Source organism: Trichomycterus rosablanca, chromosome 5, assembly GCF_030014385.1.
Source record: "Trichomycterus rosablanca isolate fTriRos1 chromosome 5, fTriRos1.hap1, whole genome shotgun sequence".
In the NCBI taxonomy this organism is placed as follows: domain Eukaryota; kingdom Metazoa; phylum Chordata; class Actinopteri; order Siluriformes; family Trichomycteridae; genus Trichomycterus; species Trichomycterus rosablanca.
The window spans coordinates 27,282,246-27,301,880 of NC_085992.1; the positions used below are offsets into that span (position 1 = coordinate 27,282,246).

Here is a 19,635-nt window from a genome sequence, read left to right on the forward strand (position 1 = left end):
TCTCTTAGGGGTGTACTCACTTTTGTTGCCGGTGGTTTAGACATTAATGGCTGTATATTGAGTTATTTTGAGGGAAGAATAAATTTACACTGTTATATAAGCTGCACACAGACTACTTTTCATTGTGTCAAAGTGTCATTTTGTCAGTGTTGTCCCATGAAAAGATATACTTAAATATCTGCAGAAATGTGAGGGGTGTACTTACTTTTGTGATACACTGTATATGTATATACAGGGGTTGGACAATGAAACTGAAAAACCTGTCATTTTAGTGTGGGAGGTTTCATGGCTAAATTGGACCAGTCTGGTGGCCAATCTTCATTAATTGCACATTGCACCAGTAAGAGCAGAGTGTGAAGGTTCAATTAGCAGGGTAAGAGCACAGTTTTGCTCAAAATATTGCAATGCACACAACATTATGGGTTCAAAAGTTCAAAAGAGGACAAATTGTTGGTGCACGTCTTGCTGGCGCATCTTTGTTTCAGTTTCATTGTCCAACCCCTGTATATCTTAGTTTCTATCATCATCTAATTGGCTGTTTGTAGTCACTGGGCTTACAATTATTCATTGGGGAGCTCAGGCTACAGGACAAATTGCAGACATGATGGAAAATATTGGACAGTGACCGAATGGAAACTGGGGAAATCTGGTAGCTAAAGTACACAGGCCACATTTCCTGGTAAGCAATAAAGGCAAACTTTCCTCCTTTTTTAGATACAATTGGTAACACAGCATAATCATTAATCCTACAGCAAACATAATAGACTATTATTTTTCAAGACATATCTATAAACCACATTTCTGGAAAAGTTGGGACACTTGCATTAAATGCAATAAAACAAGAATTTTCTCTTGAACCTTTATGTAACTATCAAACAACTATCAAATATACAAAGAAAAGATTTTTAATATTGTAGCTGACCAACTTGATTGGTCAGTCAATCAAGTAGGTAAATATAATCAAAGATTGAATTTGATGCCTGCAAAACACTTTGTGTCAAACTTTATGACAGAATTGTCAGTAATTTTTTTCAATGCAAGATTGCAGATCATTTGGGTCTTTCACCATCTACCATACAAAATATTGTAAAAAGATTCACAGAGAGCCGCTCAGGTGGCGCAGCGGTAAAACACGCTAGCACATACGAGCTGACATTTGAACTCGTCGGTTCGAAACTCAGCTCTGCCTTCTGGCAGCTTGGGCGGCTACACGAACAATGATTGCCTGTTGTTCATATAAGGTGGAAGACGGAGCCAGGACCTCATAACTGATGCAATTACGACCTCTGCTGGCTGATTGATGGTGCCTGAACAATGCGTTGATCAGGGTGCGACTCTCCGTACACAAAGCTGATCCACATATGAACTCGCCTTGTGCAGATGAAAAGATGCAGTCAGCTACTGCGCACGTGTCGGAGGGGGTGTGTTACAGTCTCGCTCTTCTCAATCAGGAGTGGAGATCAGCATCAGTAGAGAGGAAGCGTAATGCAATTGGGTAATTGGATACAACTAGATTGGGAGGAAAATCTATTTTTAAGAAAAGAATCTGGGAAAATCTCAGTCTGTGTTGGGCAAGACGGCGTACTATTGAATGTACTATTCAATGCTTAATGTAGGTCATTTTTAAGCTTTAGAAGCCTCTAGAAATGAAACCTAAATGCTATTACACATAAGAAAGGGTAGATCAATTCTATGCAGATATGCTGCTGAGTTCTCTAGGCCCAAGCTTTTTTACAGAATTACACAACTGCATGTGATATGCACAATAAAACTGAGTTGATCAGTCAAACACTGGAAATCTTTTTGGTAATAGGCTCACCTTCTATGTATATACACTGATCAGCCATAACATTAAAACCACTTCCTTGTTTCTAAATTAACTGCCCATTTTATCAGCTCCACTTACCATATAGAAGCACTTTGTAGTTCTACAATTACTGACTGTAGTCCATCTATTTCTCTACACACTTTTTTTCCTGCTTTCACCCTGTTCTTTAATGGTCAGGACCCCCACAGGACCACCACAGAGCAGGTATTATTTAGGTGGTAGATCATTCTCAGCACTGCCGTGACAATGACATGGTGGTGGTGTGTTAGTGTGTGTTGTGCTGGTATGAGTGGATCAGACACAGCAGCACTGATGGAGTTTTTAAATATTGTGTCCACTCACTGTCCACTCTATTAGACACTCCTACCTAGTTGGTTCACCTTGTAGATTTAAAGTCAGAGACGATCGCTCATCTGTTGCTGCTGTTTGAGTTGGTCATCTTCTAGACCTTCATCAGTGATCACAGGACGCTGCCCACAGGGCGCTGTTGGCTGGACATTTTTGTATTCTCAGTCCAGCAGTGACAGTGAGGTGTTTAAAAACTCCATCAGCACTGCTGTGTCTGATCCACTCATACCAGCACAACACACACTAACACACCACCACCATGTCAGTGTTACTGCAGTGCTGAGAATGATCCACCACCCAAATAATACCTGCTCTGTGGTGGTCACGGGAGAGTCCTGACCATTAAAGAAAAGCAAGAAAGGGGGCTAACAAAGCATGCAGAGAAACAGATGGACTACAGTCAGTAATTGTAGAACTACAAAGTGCTTCTATACAGTAAGTGGAGCTGATAAAATGGACAGTTAGTGTAGAAACAAGGAGGTGGTTTAAATGTTATGGCTGATCAGTGTACATTTAGTGACTATTTTAAAGGCTACAATTACTGACTGTGCCAATTTGCTATCACACTTTTATTCCCCTTTATACCATAAATAAAAACCCTCAAAAGTCCCCTAGTGACTAAATAAGGTTCAAATAGTGGACTATTCTCAACACTTAAATTAATAAGGAAGGTTGTGTCTTACTGGTGTTTCCTTCTTGGATATAGGGCACACATCCATTGTTTGGAGAGAACAGTACAAAATGCATGTATATGGTAAGTGTAGCTCATAAAATAAAATAACGCATATCAATTACATTATATATTTAAGATATTATAAAAGAATTCAGTATGGAATTTAGGAAAGGGCAGAAAATCTGGAACACATACCTTGATTTGTGATAAAACCTTAAGTGAAGCTTGTGATGCTGGCAAGTTTAAACTCTCCATCTGACTTGTTTGGGTCCTAACGTTAGCCAAACTTAATTTATTCCCAGTGTCTTTTGAACAAGCCGGGTTTGCCTTGCTTTGAGTCCTTTGTTTATTCCTGCAATCATACTCTGTCTCACTGCTATGTCGGGAATCCCCACTGCCCCCTACCCGTCCATAATCAGAACTCTCAGATTTGGGTCGAGCCCGTTCCCTGTTGGGGTCCATAAGGAATTTTTCTTGCTGTTTAATGTCATCCTTTTTAAATGAAGTGTGCCATGATTTTGGCCTGCCCTCTTTTCTTCTGGATGCCTTTCTGTCTTGCTGGGTGGCACAGTTGTCCCTTGGTTGGTTCTTCTCTTGCTTCTGCTCTGGATGATCCTTAAGATCAGCTTGCTTGCAAGGATTCTGTCTATGAACCTGTTTTCCTTCAGAAGTTTCCGGTTTCTTGCAACCCAACATTTTTAAATGATCAGGGCTTAGAATTCTATATGTAATCTCATCCAAAAACTTAGAAAACTTAAGTTTTTCTTCCAGAAGCCGGACCTTCCATTCTGGTACTGAACTTGACAAGATAGAGGACGCAGAGTCAGAGGGTCCTGGAGAAACTTGCTCTCTCTCCCTGTCCAAAGACTTGCACTTGGGCTTTCTGCTGTGAGCGTTACTGTGGCTCTGTCCAAGCATCTCTGCTGACCTCGACTTGCGCAGACTGTCATAGGGGTGTACTCCTAGTTTGTGCGGCTGCTTGAGGATACCCTTGGGTGGACGAGCCTGTGACGGTAAGGTCAAACGCTGATCTACCTTGGGAACAAGAATCTCAGCCTGTTCCTTAAAAACCAGGGTGCGCTCCCCACTTTTGCTGGACTGGGGTGAGGAGCTGCTGCAGATTAACTGCTGGGATCCCTTCCAGGTGGGCTCATCCTCATCACTAAACTGCACCAGTAGATCCTCGCTATGGCTCATAAACCGGTTCATACCGTTCCTTTGATTGAAAGGATGGCTTATTCCAAGGGAATTACTGAATATTAGTGGAGGAGGAAGGACAAGGTCCAAGCTAGAAAGGCTAGAGGCATTTAGTTTGCTGTCTGACCAGGATGAAGAAAAAGCTCCTGGGTCCTCAGGACTTTCTTGGCATTTCGGGTATGGGTGCTGCAAAATGGGACAATACTCTCTGAGACAAATTACCTGGGTAGATTCAGGCTGGGCAGGATGTTCGCTGGTCGCTGAGGGACTTCCACTAAGGTCATCCAGGAACACGGGCAGATTGTGGCGTGTCTCACGGTGTTGCGGAGGCGCTTTGCGGTACGGCTTCCGAGCTGGGGCGGCACTCGTCATTCTAGGAGTTCAGTCTCTGTCCATACACCTTTAATCCTGCTGAAAGAGAAGCATTAGGAATCGCAAAAGCACCAGCCCTAAGTCATGTCCAGTGCAAAAAAGACCACTGTTCATTTATTTGTTGCCTCTTTTCTATGGTTCACTACATCCATCTCCACAAGCAACTGCTACGAAAAAACTGTTTGAATCAATAGGCTTTGATGAATGCAGCACTGGGCAGTCAGAAAAAAGGGCTGCCAGCAGAAGAGCCTGAGGTTTAGAGGGAGGGGCATGCCACGTTAAATAACCATCAAAGATCTGTCAATGCTTAATTTGTGAAGCGTAAAAAAGTGTAAAGTTAGAAATTTATAAAGGTATGTGTGTAATAAAAAGGATGGAGATAAATAAAATGCAGAAGAATGCATGCCCTCAATTCAGTAATCGATTACATTAGCACATTTAACACCATACTGCTGACTGGCTGCATTATTCCTATAAGAAGCTAGCTTTGTATTGGGCACATTAGGGGTGCGGTTTTAGTACAGACGCCCATTGTCTGAGCTAATCCGTTCAAATTTAGATAAATCATAAGACCCAATAAAGCACTGGCCCTACACATTAATCCACAAATCAGTAACAATACTGCCCAAAAATGAGCCAGTGTACATTTAACAAGCATCTAACATAATAAATATAAAACAAACTGGCACCAATATAACAGCATGAAGTGGATAGCACCTACCATGCAGAAACTCATTCATCTTTTTGCAAATAATAAGTGAAGCCATATAATCATAATTATTGGAGTCAGGCACAATGGGACAGAAGATATCTGTTTCACATCATACTGGGAAAGAGACAATTTACTGTTTAAAATCTATCTAAATGTAAAATTTAAGACGGAGATTGCAGGGTTGAATCTTTTTATTAGTGCTGGCACCAATGCGATACTCTGTATCGGTATCGTTCCAATATTGGCCCAAATCACTGGATCAGATATCGGAAGGAAAAAAATGTTAAATGAAACTTTTAGCGTTTAAAAAAATCATCTACTACTGCCACATCTAAAAACACTGTTTTACGGCGTGTCGTATAAAGTGTCAACAATTGGAAGATGTGGATGTCAATCAAACGCGATGGACCAATTAGAATTGACGCAGAGTTTGGTTGAGATTTTCTGTTAAAGTTCTGTCACGTTTTTAGATGATTAAAAACCAAAGCGCGCTTATTAAAAACCCTGCTGGATTTTGAAGAGGACATCTGTAGCTAAACGGGAAACGGTGTAGTTTCTTTTTTTTTTAATAACACTTATGGATTAAATTTCGTTGAGGATGTTAGATATCTCCAAGCCGGGACAAGATACGTACATTTGTTTATTTTTTATGATTTCATTTTTATTGTTTATAAATAATATTTTTTTATTATTTTTTTTTTTTCGCCGCCTCTTCAAGGTGTAGACTTCAGAGTTGACAGCTCTAGAATTGTAAATTGAAATTATAATTTATTTGTTAAATACAGATAAAGTTGCACTTTAAATTTTATTTTAAACAAGCCAAAAATGCTGCTAAATGTTGTGTGTGTAAAAGTTAAAATAAAAACAGCAGTTTTGCATAAGTATGATGTTGTAGGTTCTGTATTTATTCCTTTAGAATATTTGTTTCACAGTCTGAGCATTATTATTTAGATATGTATTATTACTGTATTATTTCTGCTTAGTTGTTTGAGAAGAGAAATGATGGTATCGGATAGGTATCGGTATCAGCAGATACAATTTGCAGTATCGGACAAAAAAATTTGGTATCGAGCCAGCCCTACTTTTTATTATTAATTTTTGCTAGTCTCACAGAGTCAGATTCTTTTTACTAACAAGATTGAAGTCTGGAGAATATTGTGAGAGAGCTCAGCTTAAAGGTGGATGAAAATGATGACTTAAGGCAGGACTAACTCAGTTTTCTATAACTTAATCAAGCCTCACACTGACAGACCATAACCTCAAACAAGAAACTGCAGAGCTGAGCTCTTTAACATTGTCCAGCCAGCAACACGCATGTTGTTAAAGAAAAATAAAATTAGTCTTAAATAAATAAATAAATGACTGACAATACAGACTTGAGTGTGACAATATTCACCTGCTGCAATTGACTAAATATTGTAGAACTCATCCTACATGCTGTGCGCTTTACTGTTATTTTTGTAAATATTCCACACTCTGCTTACTTACATTATCTGTATATCACTGTATATTGCCATTTGTATGTTACCATATATTGTGTACCTCTGCTTATATGTACATACATAGGTCACTGAATACTGTACATACAGTGTATCACAAAAGTGAGTACACCCCTCACATTTCTGCAGATATTTAAGTATATCTTTTCATGGGACAACACTGACAAAATGACACTTTGACACAATGAAAAGTAGTCTGTGTGCAGCTTATATAACAGTGTAAATTTATTCTTCCCTCAAAATAACTCAATATACAGCCATTAATGTCTAAACCACCGGCAACAAAAGTGAGTACACCCCTTAGTGAAAGTTCCTGAAGTGTCAATATTTTGTGTGGCCACCATTATTTCCCAGAACTGCCTTAACTCTCCTGGGCATGGAGTTTACCAGAGCTTCACAGGTTGCCACTGGAATGCTTTTCCACTCCTCCATGATGACATCACGGAGCTGGCGGATATTCGAGACTTTGCACTCCTCCACCTTCCGCTTGAGGATGCCCCAAAGATGTTCTATTGGGTTTAGGTCTGGAGACATGCTTGGCCAGTCCATCACCTTTACCCTCAGCCTCTTCAATAAAGCAGTGGTCGTCTTAGAGGTGTGTTTGGGGTCATTATTATGCTGGAACACTGCCCTGCGACCCAGTTTCCGGAGGGAGGGGATCATGCTCTGCTTCCGTATTTCACAGTACATATTGGAGTTCATGTGTCCCTCAATGAAATGTAACTCCCCAACACCTGCTGCACTCATGCAGCCCCAGACCATGGCATTCCCACCACCATGCTTGACTGTAGGCATGACACACTTATCTTTGTAATCCTCACCTGATTGCCGCCACACATGCTTAAGACCATCTGAACCAAACAAATTAATCTTGGTCTCATCAGACCATAGGACATGGTTCCAGTAATCCATGTCCTTTGTTGACATGTCTTCAGCAAACTGTTTGCGGGCTTTCTTGTGTAGAGACTTCAGAAGAGGCTTCCTTCTGGGGTGACAGCCATGCAGACCAATTTGATGTAGTGTGCGGCGTATGGTCTGAGCACTGACAGGCTGACCCCCCACCTTTTCAATCTCTGCAGCAATGCTGACAGCACTCCTGCGCCTATCTTTCAAAGACAGCAGTTGGATGTGACGCTGAGCACGTGCACTCAGCTTCTTTGGACGACCAACGCGAGGTCTCTTCTGAGTGGACCCTGCTCTTTTAAAACGCTGGATGATCTTGGCCACTGTGCTGCAGCTCAGTTTCAGGCTGTTGGCAATCTTCTTGTAGCCTTGGCCATCTTCATGTAGCGCAGCAATTCGTCTTTTAAGATCCTCAGAGAGTTCTTTGCCATGAGGTGCCATGTTGGAACTTTCAGTGACCAGTATGAGAGAGTGTGAGAGCTGTACTACTAAATTGAACACACCTGCTCCATATGCACACCTGAGACCTAGTAACACTAACAAGTCGCATGACATTTTGGAGGGAAAATGAAAAGCAGTGCTCAATTTGGACATTTAGGGGTGTAGTCTCTTAGGGGTGTACTCACTTTTGTTGCCGGTGGTTTAGACATTAATGGCTGTATATTGAGTTATTTTGAGGGAAGAATAAATTTACACTGTTATATAAGCTGCACACAGACTACTTTTCATTGTGTCAAAGTGTCATTTTGTCAGTGTTGTCCCATGAAAAGATATACTTAAATATCTGCAGAAATGTGAGGGGTGTACTCACTTTTGTGATACACTGTACATACATGCACACATCCATACATTTTCTATATATTGCCTGTGTATAGTCTTATAGTTTGTATATTTTTGTGTTTAATGTATACATTACTGTATTTATACTAGAGAGATACCATCAGCCGGAAATGTGTGTATCCACATACTTGGCCATTCTGATTCTGAAAAAAGGGCTAAAAATACAAAATAAGCTTTTTCATGCAAAAAAAAAAAGCCGGATCTACCCCCTTCCCCTCCCAATTCCCTCAAAGAGATTTTGAGATGATTAAAACCAAATCATGAAAGAAATAAACAAACTTCAACAAATCAAATTGAATGAAACTTTAGTTTCTTTGAATTAAGTGGTTTGTTAATGCAGCTGGGTTCTACTGTGAGATGCAAATTTTTGCAAAAAAAAAGATTAAAAGTGCATATACTGTACGTGTCTGGGTCATCAGAACTCACAGGTGGTCAGAAAATCACCAAAACAATAATGTCAATGGGGGTCTGATAAGGATTTTCTAGGATGACCAATGACAGATAAGAATGTTTTAATAAAATAGGAATTCAGAGTCTATTCTCACTGGTGTACATCAGTGTAGAAAATAACCATTAGATCATCATCCTGGCAACAAAATAAAAAGCATTTTCAGCAAATAGCTAATTGCACTAGGTGTTCATATTGTTTTTTCGAACTCGTTTCAAATTACTCTGACTCGACTCGTGACTCGCAAAAAATGACAACAAAAAGGACAACAAAAGTCAGCAACATTAGTTATGTGTGACAATTATATACAGTGTATCACGAAAGTGAGTACACCCCTCACATTTCTGCAAATATTTCATTATATCTTTTCATGGGACAACACTATAGACATGAAACTTGGATATAACTTAGAGTAGTCAGTGTACAGCTTGTATAGCAGTGTAGATTTACTGTCTTCTGAAAATAACTCAACACACAGCCATTAATGTCTAAATAGCTGGCAACATAAGTGAGTACACCCCACAGTGAACATGTCCAAATTGTGCCCAAATGTGTCGTTGTCCCTCCCTGGTGTCATGTGTCAAGGTCCCAGGTGTAAATGGGGAGCAGGGCTGTTAAATTTGGTGTTTTGGGTACAATTCTCTCATACTGGCCACTGGATATTCAACATGGCACCTCATGGCAAAGAACTCTCTGAGGATGTGAGAAATAGAATTGTTGCTCTCCACAAAGATGGCCTGGGCTATAAGAAGATTGCTAACACCCTGAAACTGAGCTACAGCATGGTGGCCAAGGTCATACAGCGGTTTTCCAGGACAGGTTCCACTCGGAACAGGCTTCGCCAGGGTCGACCAAAGAAGTTGAGTCCACGTGTTCGGCGTCATATCCAGAGGTTGGCTTTAAAAAATAGACACATGAGTGCTGCCAGCATTGCTGCAGAGGTTGAAGACGTGGGAGGTCAGCCTGTCAGTGCTCAGACCATACACCGCATACTGCATCAACTCGGTCTGCATGGTCGTCATCCCAGAAGGAAGCTGACGCACAAGAAAGCCAGCAAACAGTTTGCTGAGGACAAGCAGTCCAAGAACATGGATTACTGGAATGCCCTGTGGTCTGACGAGACCAAGATAAACTTGTTTGGCTCAGATGGTGTCCAGCATGTGTGGCGGCGCCCTGGTGAGAAGTACCAAGACAACTGTATCTTGCCTACAGTCAAGCATGGTGGTGGTAGCATCATGGTCTTGGGCTGCATGAGTGTTGCTGGCACTGGGGAGCTGCAGTTCATTGAGGGAAACATGAATTCCAACATGTACTGTGACATTCTGAAACAGAGCATGATCCCCTCCCTTCGAAAACTGGGCCTCATGGCAGTTTTCCAACAGGATAACGACCCCAAACACAACCTCCAAGATGACAACTGCCTTGCTGAGGAAGCTGAAGGTAAAGGTGATGGACTAAACCCAATTGAGCACCTGTGGCGCATCCTCAAGTGGAAGGTGGAGGAGTTCAAGGTGTCTAACATCCACCAGCTCCGTGATGTCATCATGGAGGAGTGGAAGAGGATTCCAGTAGCAACCTGTGCAGCTCTGGTGAATTCCATGCCCAGGAGGGTTAAGGCAGTGATAATAATGGTGGTCACACAAAATATTGACACTTTAGGCACAATTTGGACATGTTCACTGTGGGGTGTACTCACTTATGTTGGCAGCTATTTAGACATTAATGGCTGTGTGTTGAGTTATTTTCAGAAGACAGTAAATCTACACTGCTATACAAGTTGTACACTGACTACTCTTAGTTATATCCAAGTTTCATGTCTATAGTGTTGTCCCATGAAAAGATATAATGAAATATTTGCAGAAATGTGAGGGGTGTACTCACTTTTGTGATACACTGTATATATGAATATACAGGGGTTGGACAAAATAACTGAAACACCTGGTTTTAGACCACAATAATTTATTAGTATGGTGTAGAGCCTCCTTTTGCGGCCAATACAGCGTCAATTCGTCTTGGAAATGACATATACAAGTCCTGCACAGTGGTCAGAGGGATTTGAAGCCATTCTTCTTGCAGGATAGTGGCCAGGTCACTACGTGATGCTGGTGGAGGAAAACGTTTCCTGACTCGCTTCTCCAAAACACCCCAAAGTGGCTCAATAATATTTAGATCTGGTGACTGTGCAGGCCATGGGAGATGTTCAACTTCACTTTCATGTTCATCAAACCAATCTTTCACCAGTCTTGCTGTGTGTATTGGTGCATTGTCATCCTGATACACGGCACCGCCATTGGATGCACATGGTCCTCCAGAATGGTTCGGTAGTCCTTGGCAGTGACGCGCCCATCTAGCACAAGTATTGGGCCAAGGGAATGCCATGATATGGCAGCCCAAACCATCACTGATCCACCCCCATGCTTCACTCTGGGCATGCAACAGTCTGGGTGGTACGCTTCTTTGGGGCTTCTCCACACCGTAACTCTCCCGGATGTGGGGAAAACAGTAAAGGTGGACTCATCAGAGAACAATACATGTTTCACATTGTCCACAGCCCAAGATTTGCGCTCCTTGCACCATTGAAACCGACGTTTGGCATTGGCACGAGTGACCAAAGGTTTGGCTATAGCAGCCCGGCCGTGTATATTGACCCTGTGGAGCTCCCGACGGACAGTTCTGGTGGAAACAGGAGAGTTGAGGTGCAAATTTAATTCTGCCGTGATTTGGGCAGCCGTGGTTTTATGTTTTTTGGATACAATCCGGGTTAGCACCCGAACATCCCTTTCAGACAGCTTCCTCTTGCGTCCACAGTTAATCCTGTTGGATGTGGTTTGTCCTTCTTGGTGGTATGCTGACATTACCCTGGATACCGTGGCTCTTGATACATCACAAAGACTTGCTGTCTTGGTCACAGATGCGCCAGCAAGACGTGCACCAACAATTTGTCCTCTTTTGAACTCTGGTATGTCACCCATAATGTTGTGTGCATTGCAAGATTTTGAGCAAAACTGTGCTCTTACCCTGCTAATTGAACCTTCACACTCTGCTCTTACTGGTGCAATGTGCAATTAATGAAGATTGGCCACCAGACTGGTCCAATTTAGCCATGAAACCTCCCACACTAAAATGACAGGTGTTTCAGTTATTTTGTCCAACCCCTGTATATATACAGTGTATCACAAAAGTGAGTACACCCCTCACATTTCTGCAGATATTTAAGTATATCTTTTCATGGGACAACACTGACAAAATGACACTTTGACACAATGAAAAGTAGTCTGTGTGCAGCTTATATAACAGTGTAAATTTATTCTTCCCTCAAAATAACTCAATATACAGCCATTAATGTCTAAACCACCGGCAACAAAAGTGAGTACACCCCTAAGAGACTACACCCCTAAATGTCCAAATTGAGCACTGCTTGTCATATTCCCTCCAAAATGTCATGTGACTCGTTAGTGTTACTAGGTCTCAGGTGTGCATAGGGAGCAGGTGTGTTCAATTTAGTAGTACAGCTCTCACACTCTCTCATACTGGTCACTGAAAGTTCCAACATGGCACCTCATGGCAAAGAACTCTCTGAGGATCTTAAAAGATTAATTGTTGCGCTACATGAAGATGGCCAAGGCTACAAGAAGATGCCAACACCCTGAAACTGAGCTGCAGCACAGTGGCCAAGATCATCCAGCGTTTTAAAAGAGCAGGGTCCACTCAGAACAGACCTCGCGTTGGTCGTCCAAAGAAGCTGAGTGCACGTGCTCAGCGTCACATCCAACTGCTGTCTTTGAAAGATAGGCGCAGGAGTGCTGTCAGCATTGCTGCAGAGATTGAAAAGGTGGGGGGTCAGCCTGTCAGTGCTCAGACCATACGCCGCACACTACATCAAATTGGTCTGCATGGCTGTCACCCCAGAAGGAAGCCTCTTCTGAAGTCTCTACACAAGAAAGCCCGCAAACAGTTTGCTGAAGACATGTCAACAAAGGACATGGATTACTGGAACCATGTCCTATGGTCTGATGAGACCAAGATTAATTTGTTTGGTTCAGATGGTCTCAAGCATGTGTGGTGGCAATCAGGTGAGGAGTACAAAGATAAGTGTGTCATGCCTACAGTCAAGCATGGTGGTGGGAATACCATGGTCTGGGGCTGCATGAGTGCAGCAGGTGTTGGGGAGTTACATTTCATTGAGGGACACATGAACTCCAATATGTACTGTGAAAAACTGAAGCAGAGCATGATCCCCTCCCTCCGGAAACTGGGTCGCAGGGCAGTGTTCCAGCATGATAATGACCCCAAACACACCTCTAAGATGACCACTGCTTTATTGAAGAGGCTGAGGGTAAAGGTGATGGACTGGCCAAGCATGTCTCCAGACCTAAACCCAATAGAACATCTTTGGGGCATCCTCAAGCGGAAGGTGGAGGAGCGCAAAGTCTCGAATATCCGCCAGCTCCGTGATGTCGTCATGGAGGAGTGGAAAAGCATTCCAGTGGCAACCTGTGAAGCTCTGGTAAACTCCATGCCCAGGAGAGTTAAGGCAGTTCTGGGAAGTAATGGTGGCCACACAAAATATTGACACTTCAGGAACTTTCACTAAGGGATGTACTCACTTTTGTTGCCGGTGGTTTAGACATTAATGGCTGTATATTGAGTTATTTTGAGGGAAGAATAAATTTACACTGTTATATAAGCTGCACACAGACTACTTTTCATTGTGTCAAAGTGTCATTTTGTCAGTGTTGTCCCATGAAAAGATATACTTAAATATCTGCAGAAATGTGAGGGGTGTACTCACTTTTGTGATACACTGTATATATACTGTATATACAGGGGTTGGACAAAATAACTGAAACACCTGTCATTTTAGTGTGGGAGGTTTCATGGTTAAATTGGACCAGTCTGGTGGCCAATCTTCATTAATTGCACATTGCACCAGTAAGAGCAGAGTGTGAAGGTTCAATTAGCAGGGTAAGAGCACAGTTTTGCTCAAAATATTGCAATGCACACAACATTATGGGTGACATACCAGAGTTCAAAAGAGGACAAATAGTTGGTGCACGTCTTGCTGGCGCATCTGTGACCAAGACAGCAAGTCTTTGTGATGTATCAAGAGCCACGGTATCCAGGGTAATGTCAGCATACCACCAAGAAGGACAAACCACATCCAACAGGATTAACTGTGGACGCAAGAGGAAGCTGTCTGAAAGGGATGTTCGGGTGCTAACCCGGATTGTATCCAAAAAACATAAAACCACGGCTGCCCAAATCACGGCAGAATTAAATGTGCACCTCGACTCTCCTTTTTCCACCAGAACTGTCCGTCGGGAGCTCCACAGGGTCAATATACACGGCCGGGCTGCTATAGCCAAACCTTTGGTCACTCGTGCCAATGCCAAACGTCGGTTTCAATGGTGCAAGGAGCGCAAATCTTGGGCTGTGGACAATGTGAAACATGTATTGTTCTCTGATGAGTCCACCTTTACTGTTTTCCCCACATCCGGGAGAGTTACGGTGTGGAGAAGCCCCAAAGAAGCGTACCACCCAGACTGTTGCATGCCCAGAGTGAAGCATGGGGGTGGATCAGTGATGGTTTGGGCTGCCATATCATGGCATTCCCTTGGCCCAATACTTGTGCTAGATGGGCGCGTCACTGCCAAGGACTACCGAACCATTCTGGAGGACCATGTGCATCCAATGGCGGTGCCGTGTATCAGGATGACAATGCACCAATACACACAGCAAGACTGGTGAAAGATTGGTTTGATGAACATGAAAGTGAAGTTGAACATCTCCCATGGCCTGCACAGTCACCAGATCTAAATATTATTGAGCCACTTTGGGGTGTTTTGGAGAAGCGAGTCAGGAAACGTTTTCCTCCACCAGCATCACGTAGTGACCTGGCCACTATCCTGCAAGAAGAATGGCTTAAAATCCCTCTGACCACTGTGCAGGACTTGTATATGTCATTTCCAAGACGAATTGACGCTGTATTGGCCGCAAAAGGAGGCCCTACACCATACTAATAAATTATTGTGGTCTAAAACCAGGTGTTTCAGTTATTTTGTCCAACCCCTGTATATATATATATATATATATATATATATATATATATACAGTGTATCACAAAAGTGAGTACACCCCTCACATTTCTGCAAATATTTTATTATATCTTTTCATGGGACAACACTATAGAAATAAAACTTGGATATAACTTAGAGTAGTCAGTGTACAACTTGTATAGCAGTGTAGATTTACTGTCTTCTGAAAATAACTCAACACACAGCCATTAATGTCTAAATAGCTGGCAACAGAAGTGAGTACACCCCACAGTGAACATGTCCAAATTGTGCCCAAAGTGTCAATATTTTGTGTGACCAACATTATTATCCAGCACTGCCTTAACCCTCCTGGGCATGGAATTCACCAGAGCTGCACAGGTTGCTACTGGAATCCTCTTCCACTCCTCCATGATGACATCACGGAGCTGGTGGATGTTAGACACCTTGAACTCCTCCACCTTCCACTTGAGGATGCGCCACAGGTGCTCAATTGGGTTTAGTCCATCACCTTTACCTTCAGCTTCCTCAGCAAGGCAGTTGTCATCTTGGAGGTTGTGTTTGAAGGGAGGGGATCATGCTCTGTTTCAGAATGTCACAGTACATGTTGAAATTCATGTTTCCCTCAATGAACTGCAGCTCCCCAGTGCCAGCAACACTCATGCAGCCCAAGACCATGATGCTACCACCACCATGCTTGACTGTAGGCAAGATACAGTTGTCTTGGTACTTCTCACCAGGGCGCCGCCACACATGCTGGACACCATCTGAGCCAAACAAGTTTATCTTGGTCTCGTCAGACCACAGGGCATTCCAGTAATCCATGTTCTTGGACTGCTTGTCTTCAGCAAACTGTTTGCGGGCTTTCTTGTGCGTCAGCTTCCTTCTGGGATGACGACCATGCAGACCGAGTTGATGCAGTGTGCGCCGTATGGTCTGAGCACTGACAGGCTGACCTCCCACGTCTTCAACCTCTGCAGCAATGCTGGCAGCACTCATGTGTCTATTTTTTAAAGCCAACCTCTGGATATGACGCCGAACACGTGGACTCAACTTCTTTGGTCAACCCTGGCGAAGCCTGTTCCGAGTGGAACCTGTCCTGGAAAACCGCTGTATGACCTTGGCCACCATGCTGTAGCTCAGTTTCAGGGTGTTAGCAATCTTCTTATAGCCCAGGCCATCTTTGTGGAGAGCAACAATTCTATTTCTCACATCCTCAGAGAGTTCTTTGCCATGAGGTGCCATGTTGAATATCCAGTGGCCAGTATTGTACCCAAAACACCAAATTTAACAGCCCTGCTCCCCATTTACACCTGGGACCTTGACACATGACACCAGGGAGGGACAACGACACATTTGGGCACAATTTGGACATGTTCACTGTGGGGTGTACTCACTTATGTTGCCAGCTATTTAGACATTAATGGCTGTGTGTTGAGTTATTTTCAGAAGACAGTAAATCTACACTGCTATACAAGCTGTACACTGACTACTCTAAGTTCTATCCAAGTTTCATGTCTATAGTGTTGTCCCATGAAAAGATATAATGAAATATTTGCAGAAATGTGAGGGGTGTACTCACTTTTGTGATACACTGTATATGATCCGACATCATTCTGATCGTGTCATTTTCTGCTCTCTATTAACGTCTTAACCCGCAACGCACACAATGAGTAAATGTTCCAGCATACGGCGAAGTGATGAAGCATCGCTCCCTACTTAAAATGGTGGAATACCCTACATAGTGCACTTCACAGTAACACAATGTGAATGGAACGTGCCTACAGAATTGGCGCTAATGATTTTAAGAACCGCTTTCTGAACCAATCAGACCTTCTGATTTTAATTTTTAGTAAGAAATGCTATTATTTGCATGTATTGCAGCATCACAAAGATGATTGTTAATGAAACGCTTGATTGGCTTTCTAACGGGTTCGTGTTTTACTTCACAACCAGGAAAAGTTTGAAGGTTTTTAATTATAAGCACATTTACAAAATAACGGATTATAAATTTAATAGCATCTGGAACAACATAAACTAAGGTAAGCAGTATTATGGATTTTTTTGCTGTGTTTGGGATTTTGGCAATGAAAACAAAATGTCAGTTTAAGCTTTTAACTGGTAACTAGGAAAGTAAAGACACTAAGTAAAACGGCAAAATACAATCACTAATCTGTTGTTGTTTTTATCTGAACTTACATATTATTTGTTTATTTCTACACTACACTTGCAATATATGTTTTGTGTAGATTATATTGACTCGTGACTTGACTCGGACTCTAGCCTAAAGACTCGTGACTTGACTCGGACTCTAGCCTAAAAACTCGTGACTCGACCCGGACTCGTATTTTGTGACTTGTGAACATCTCTGCTTCATCCTAATCAGGGTTGTGTTTGGACCAGAGCTCACTGAGTACAAGGTGAAGAAACACCCTAGGCAAGTCAGCAATATGTTTTGGTACCAATCAACCTTTTAAAGCTGGGATCCAAAGAACAACAAATGCCAGACCCAGGTCTGAAATGCCAGTCAAACATCAATGTGTCGCAGGCCACAAGGGGGCCATTGCCTTAAAAACCCTTGTTGCAGAGTATTAGAAACTTAAACGTTTAAACCTGGCAAATGTGAAAAAGCAAACGCATTGCAGCTCAGGTTATCACTAGATTCCGATGTCTGACGCAAACCTTCTGTTCAAAGTTGCAACTGAAACGTGATTGAGTGTGTTTGAGGAAAGGGCTACATGTGTTACATCAGTGGACTTTTCACAGCTCATTATATTAGGGATTAGACTCGTTAGTAGAAAACACTTTTTTGCAACATGTGGCATACTTGCACGCCCCTGCAGGAGCTGTAGACACTGATAATCGAGTGAACATCCTTATAAAGGAGTCTTTCATTTCAAGAGAATCTGACATTGGAATTGCTTGATTACATTTGACAGAAAATGATTTCTTTTATACAGGTTTATCACGGGTAGGATGTATTGCACAGCTGTAATTACAGTTCACCTTAAAGCCTGACCAGAGACAGGGAGAACAGTTGTGTTTCCAGTGTAAATTTAGGATCATACTGTAGAAACGCAGAACATTTAAAATAAAATTTGCAGTCTCTGGCTGGATCCCAAGTTTCCCTTTATTTACCATCAAGTTTCAATTCTGTATAATGGGCACTAAAAAGAGAAGTAAACTCAAGTTGCAACACAGCAGGGTTTTGACACGGACATGTCTGCCTGTTTATTAACAAGAAGCAGACTGTGCTGTGAGTGGAAAAATAATTTTGTCTAGGATTCGTACATTTAGTTAATTATTCGCACAGACATTTAATATTTAAATGCAGACATCTGAATTGTGTCCAGTGTGAACTGACCTTAAAAACATTTGTGTTTCATTTAACTGGAAAATATGCATGAAATCTAGCCTGAAAACTATATTTTAACTAAACCACACATCACAGTTAAAACTAGAATTAGACAGCACATCTGTGCCAGCTACATATTTGGAAAACACAAAAATAAGCTTCAAAAGTTCACTAGGTTGGAACCTTGTTCTCATAAAATAATGTTTATAATTTGATCATAAACCTCAATTTCATTTACACTGATCAGCCATAACATTAAAACCACCTCCTTGTTTCTACACTCACTGTCCATTTTATCAGCTCCACTTACCATATAGAAGCATTTTGTAGTTCTACAATTACTGACTGTAGTCCATATATTTCTCTGCATACCTTTTTAGACTGCTTTCACCCTGTTCTTTAATGGTCAGGACCCTCACAGGACCACCACAGAGCAGGTATTATTTAGGTGGTGGATGATTCTCAGCACTGCAGTGACAATGACATGGTGGTGGTGTGTTAGTGCGTGTTGTGCTAGTATGAGTGGATCAGATACAGCAGCGCTGCTGGAGTTTTTAAATACCGTGTCCACTCACTGTCCACTCTATTAGACACTCCTACCTAGTTGGTCCACCTTGTAGATGTAAAGTCAGAGACGATTGCTCATCTGTTGCTGCTGTTTGAGTTGGTCATCTTCTAGACCTTCACCAGTGGTGTTGGCCAGCGCTGTTGGCTGGATATTTTTGGTTGGTGGACTATTCTCAGTCCAGCAGTGACAGTGAGGTGTTTAAAAACTCCAGCAGCATTGCTGTGTCTGATCCACTCATACCAGCACAACACACACTAACACACCACCACCATGTCATTGTCACTGCTGAGAATGATCCACCACTCAAATAATACTACCTCTGTAGTGGTCCTAGGATTGTCCTGACCATTGAAGAACAGCATGAAAGGGGGGTAACAAAGCATGCAGAGAAACAGATGGACTACAGTCAGTAATTGTAGAACTACAAAGTACTCCTATATGATAAGTGGAGCTGATATAATGGACAGTGAGTGTAGAAACAAAGAGGTGGTTTTAATGTTATGGCTGATCGGTGTAAACACTCAAGATGAGGTTATAGAAATGATCACTCATTCCACAATTTTAAGCATCATGGAGGATGTGTAATGTTTTTTTTGGGGCTGCTTTGCTTTTTCTTAAGAAAAATTATAAAGCCCATTGCATGTACAATTTATTTTTTATAAGTAAATACAGCCCGTTGTTTGCATGCACACCTTTTTTTCTTAAGATTAAAAAAACGTACAGACTCTGCTGATAATGTAATATTAACTAAAGCCGGTTTAGTCCCATTCTGCAATAGGCTGCTAGCTACTGAATATACACTATGTTCTAAATCCTAATCTAGCTCTGTTAATATGATA

At 42.0% G+C, this 19,635-nt stretch overlaps 1 protein-coding gene across 3 annotated transcripts in view; it reads right to left on the bottom strand.

The window, feature by feature from the left end:
• The window catches only part of tjap1 (tight junction associated protein 1 (peripheral)), a 138,519-nt gene that overhangs the window by 64,959 nt on the left and 53,925 nt on the right, over nucleotides 1-19,635 (bottom strand). For 2 of the 3 annotated variants that reach the window (XR_010012448.1, XM_062995923.1), the window contains exon 4: nucleotides 4,269-4,454. Coding sequence is in view for 2 of the 3 variants with exons in the window: in XM_062995923.1 (XP_062851993.1) it covers nucleotides 4,269-4,418 (150 nt within the window). In the remaining variant the exon portion in view is untranslated. Of the gene's footprint in view, nucleotides 1-4,268; nucleotides 4,458-19,635 lie in introns of all 3 variants that reach the window. The other variant, XM_062995924.1, reaches the window with a different exon arrangement.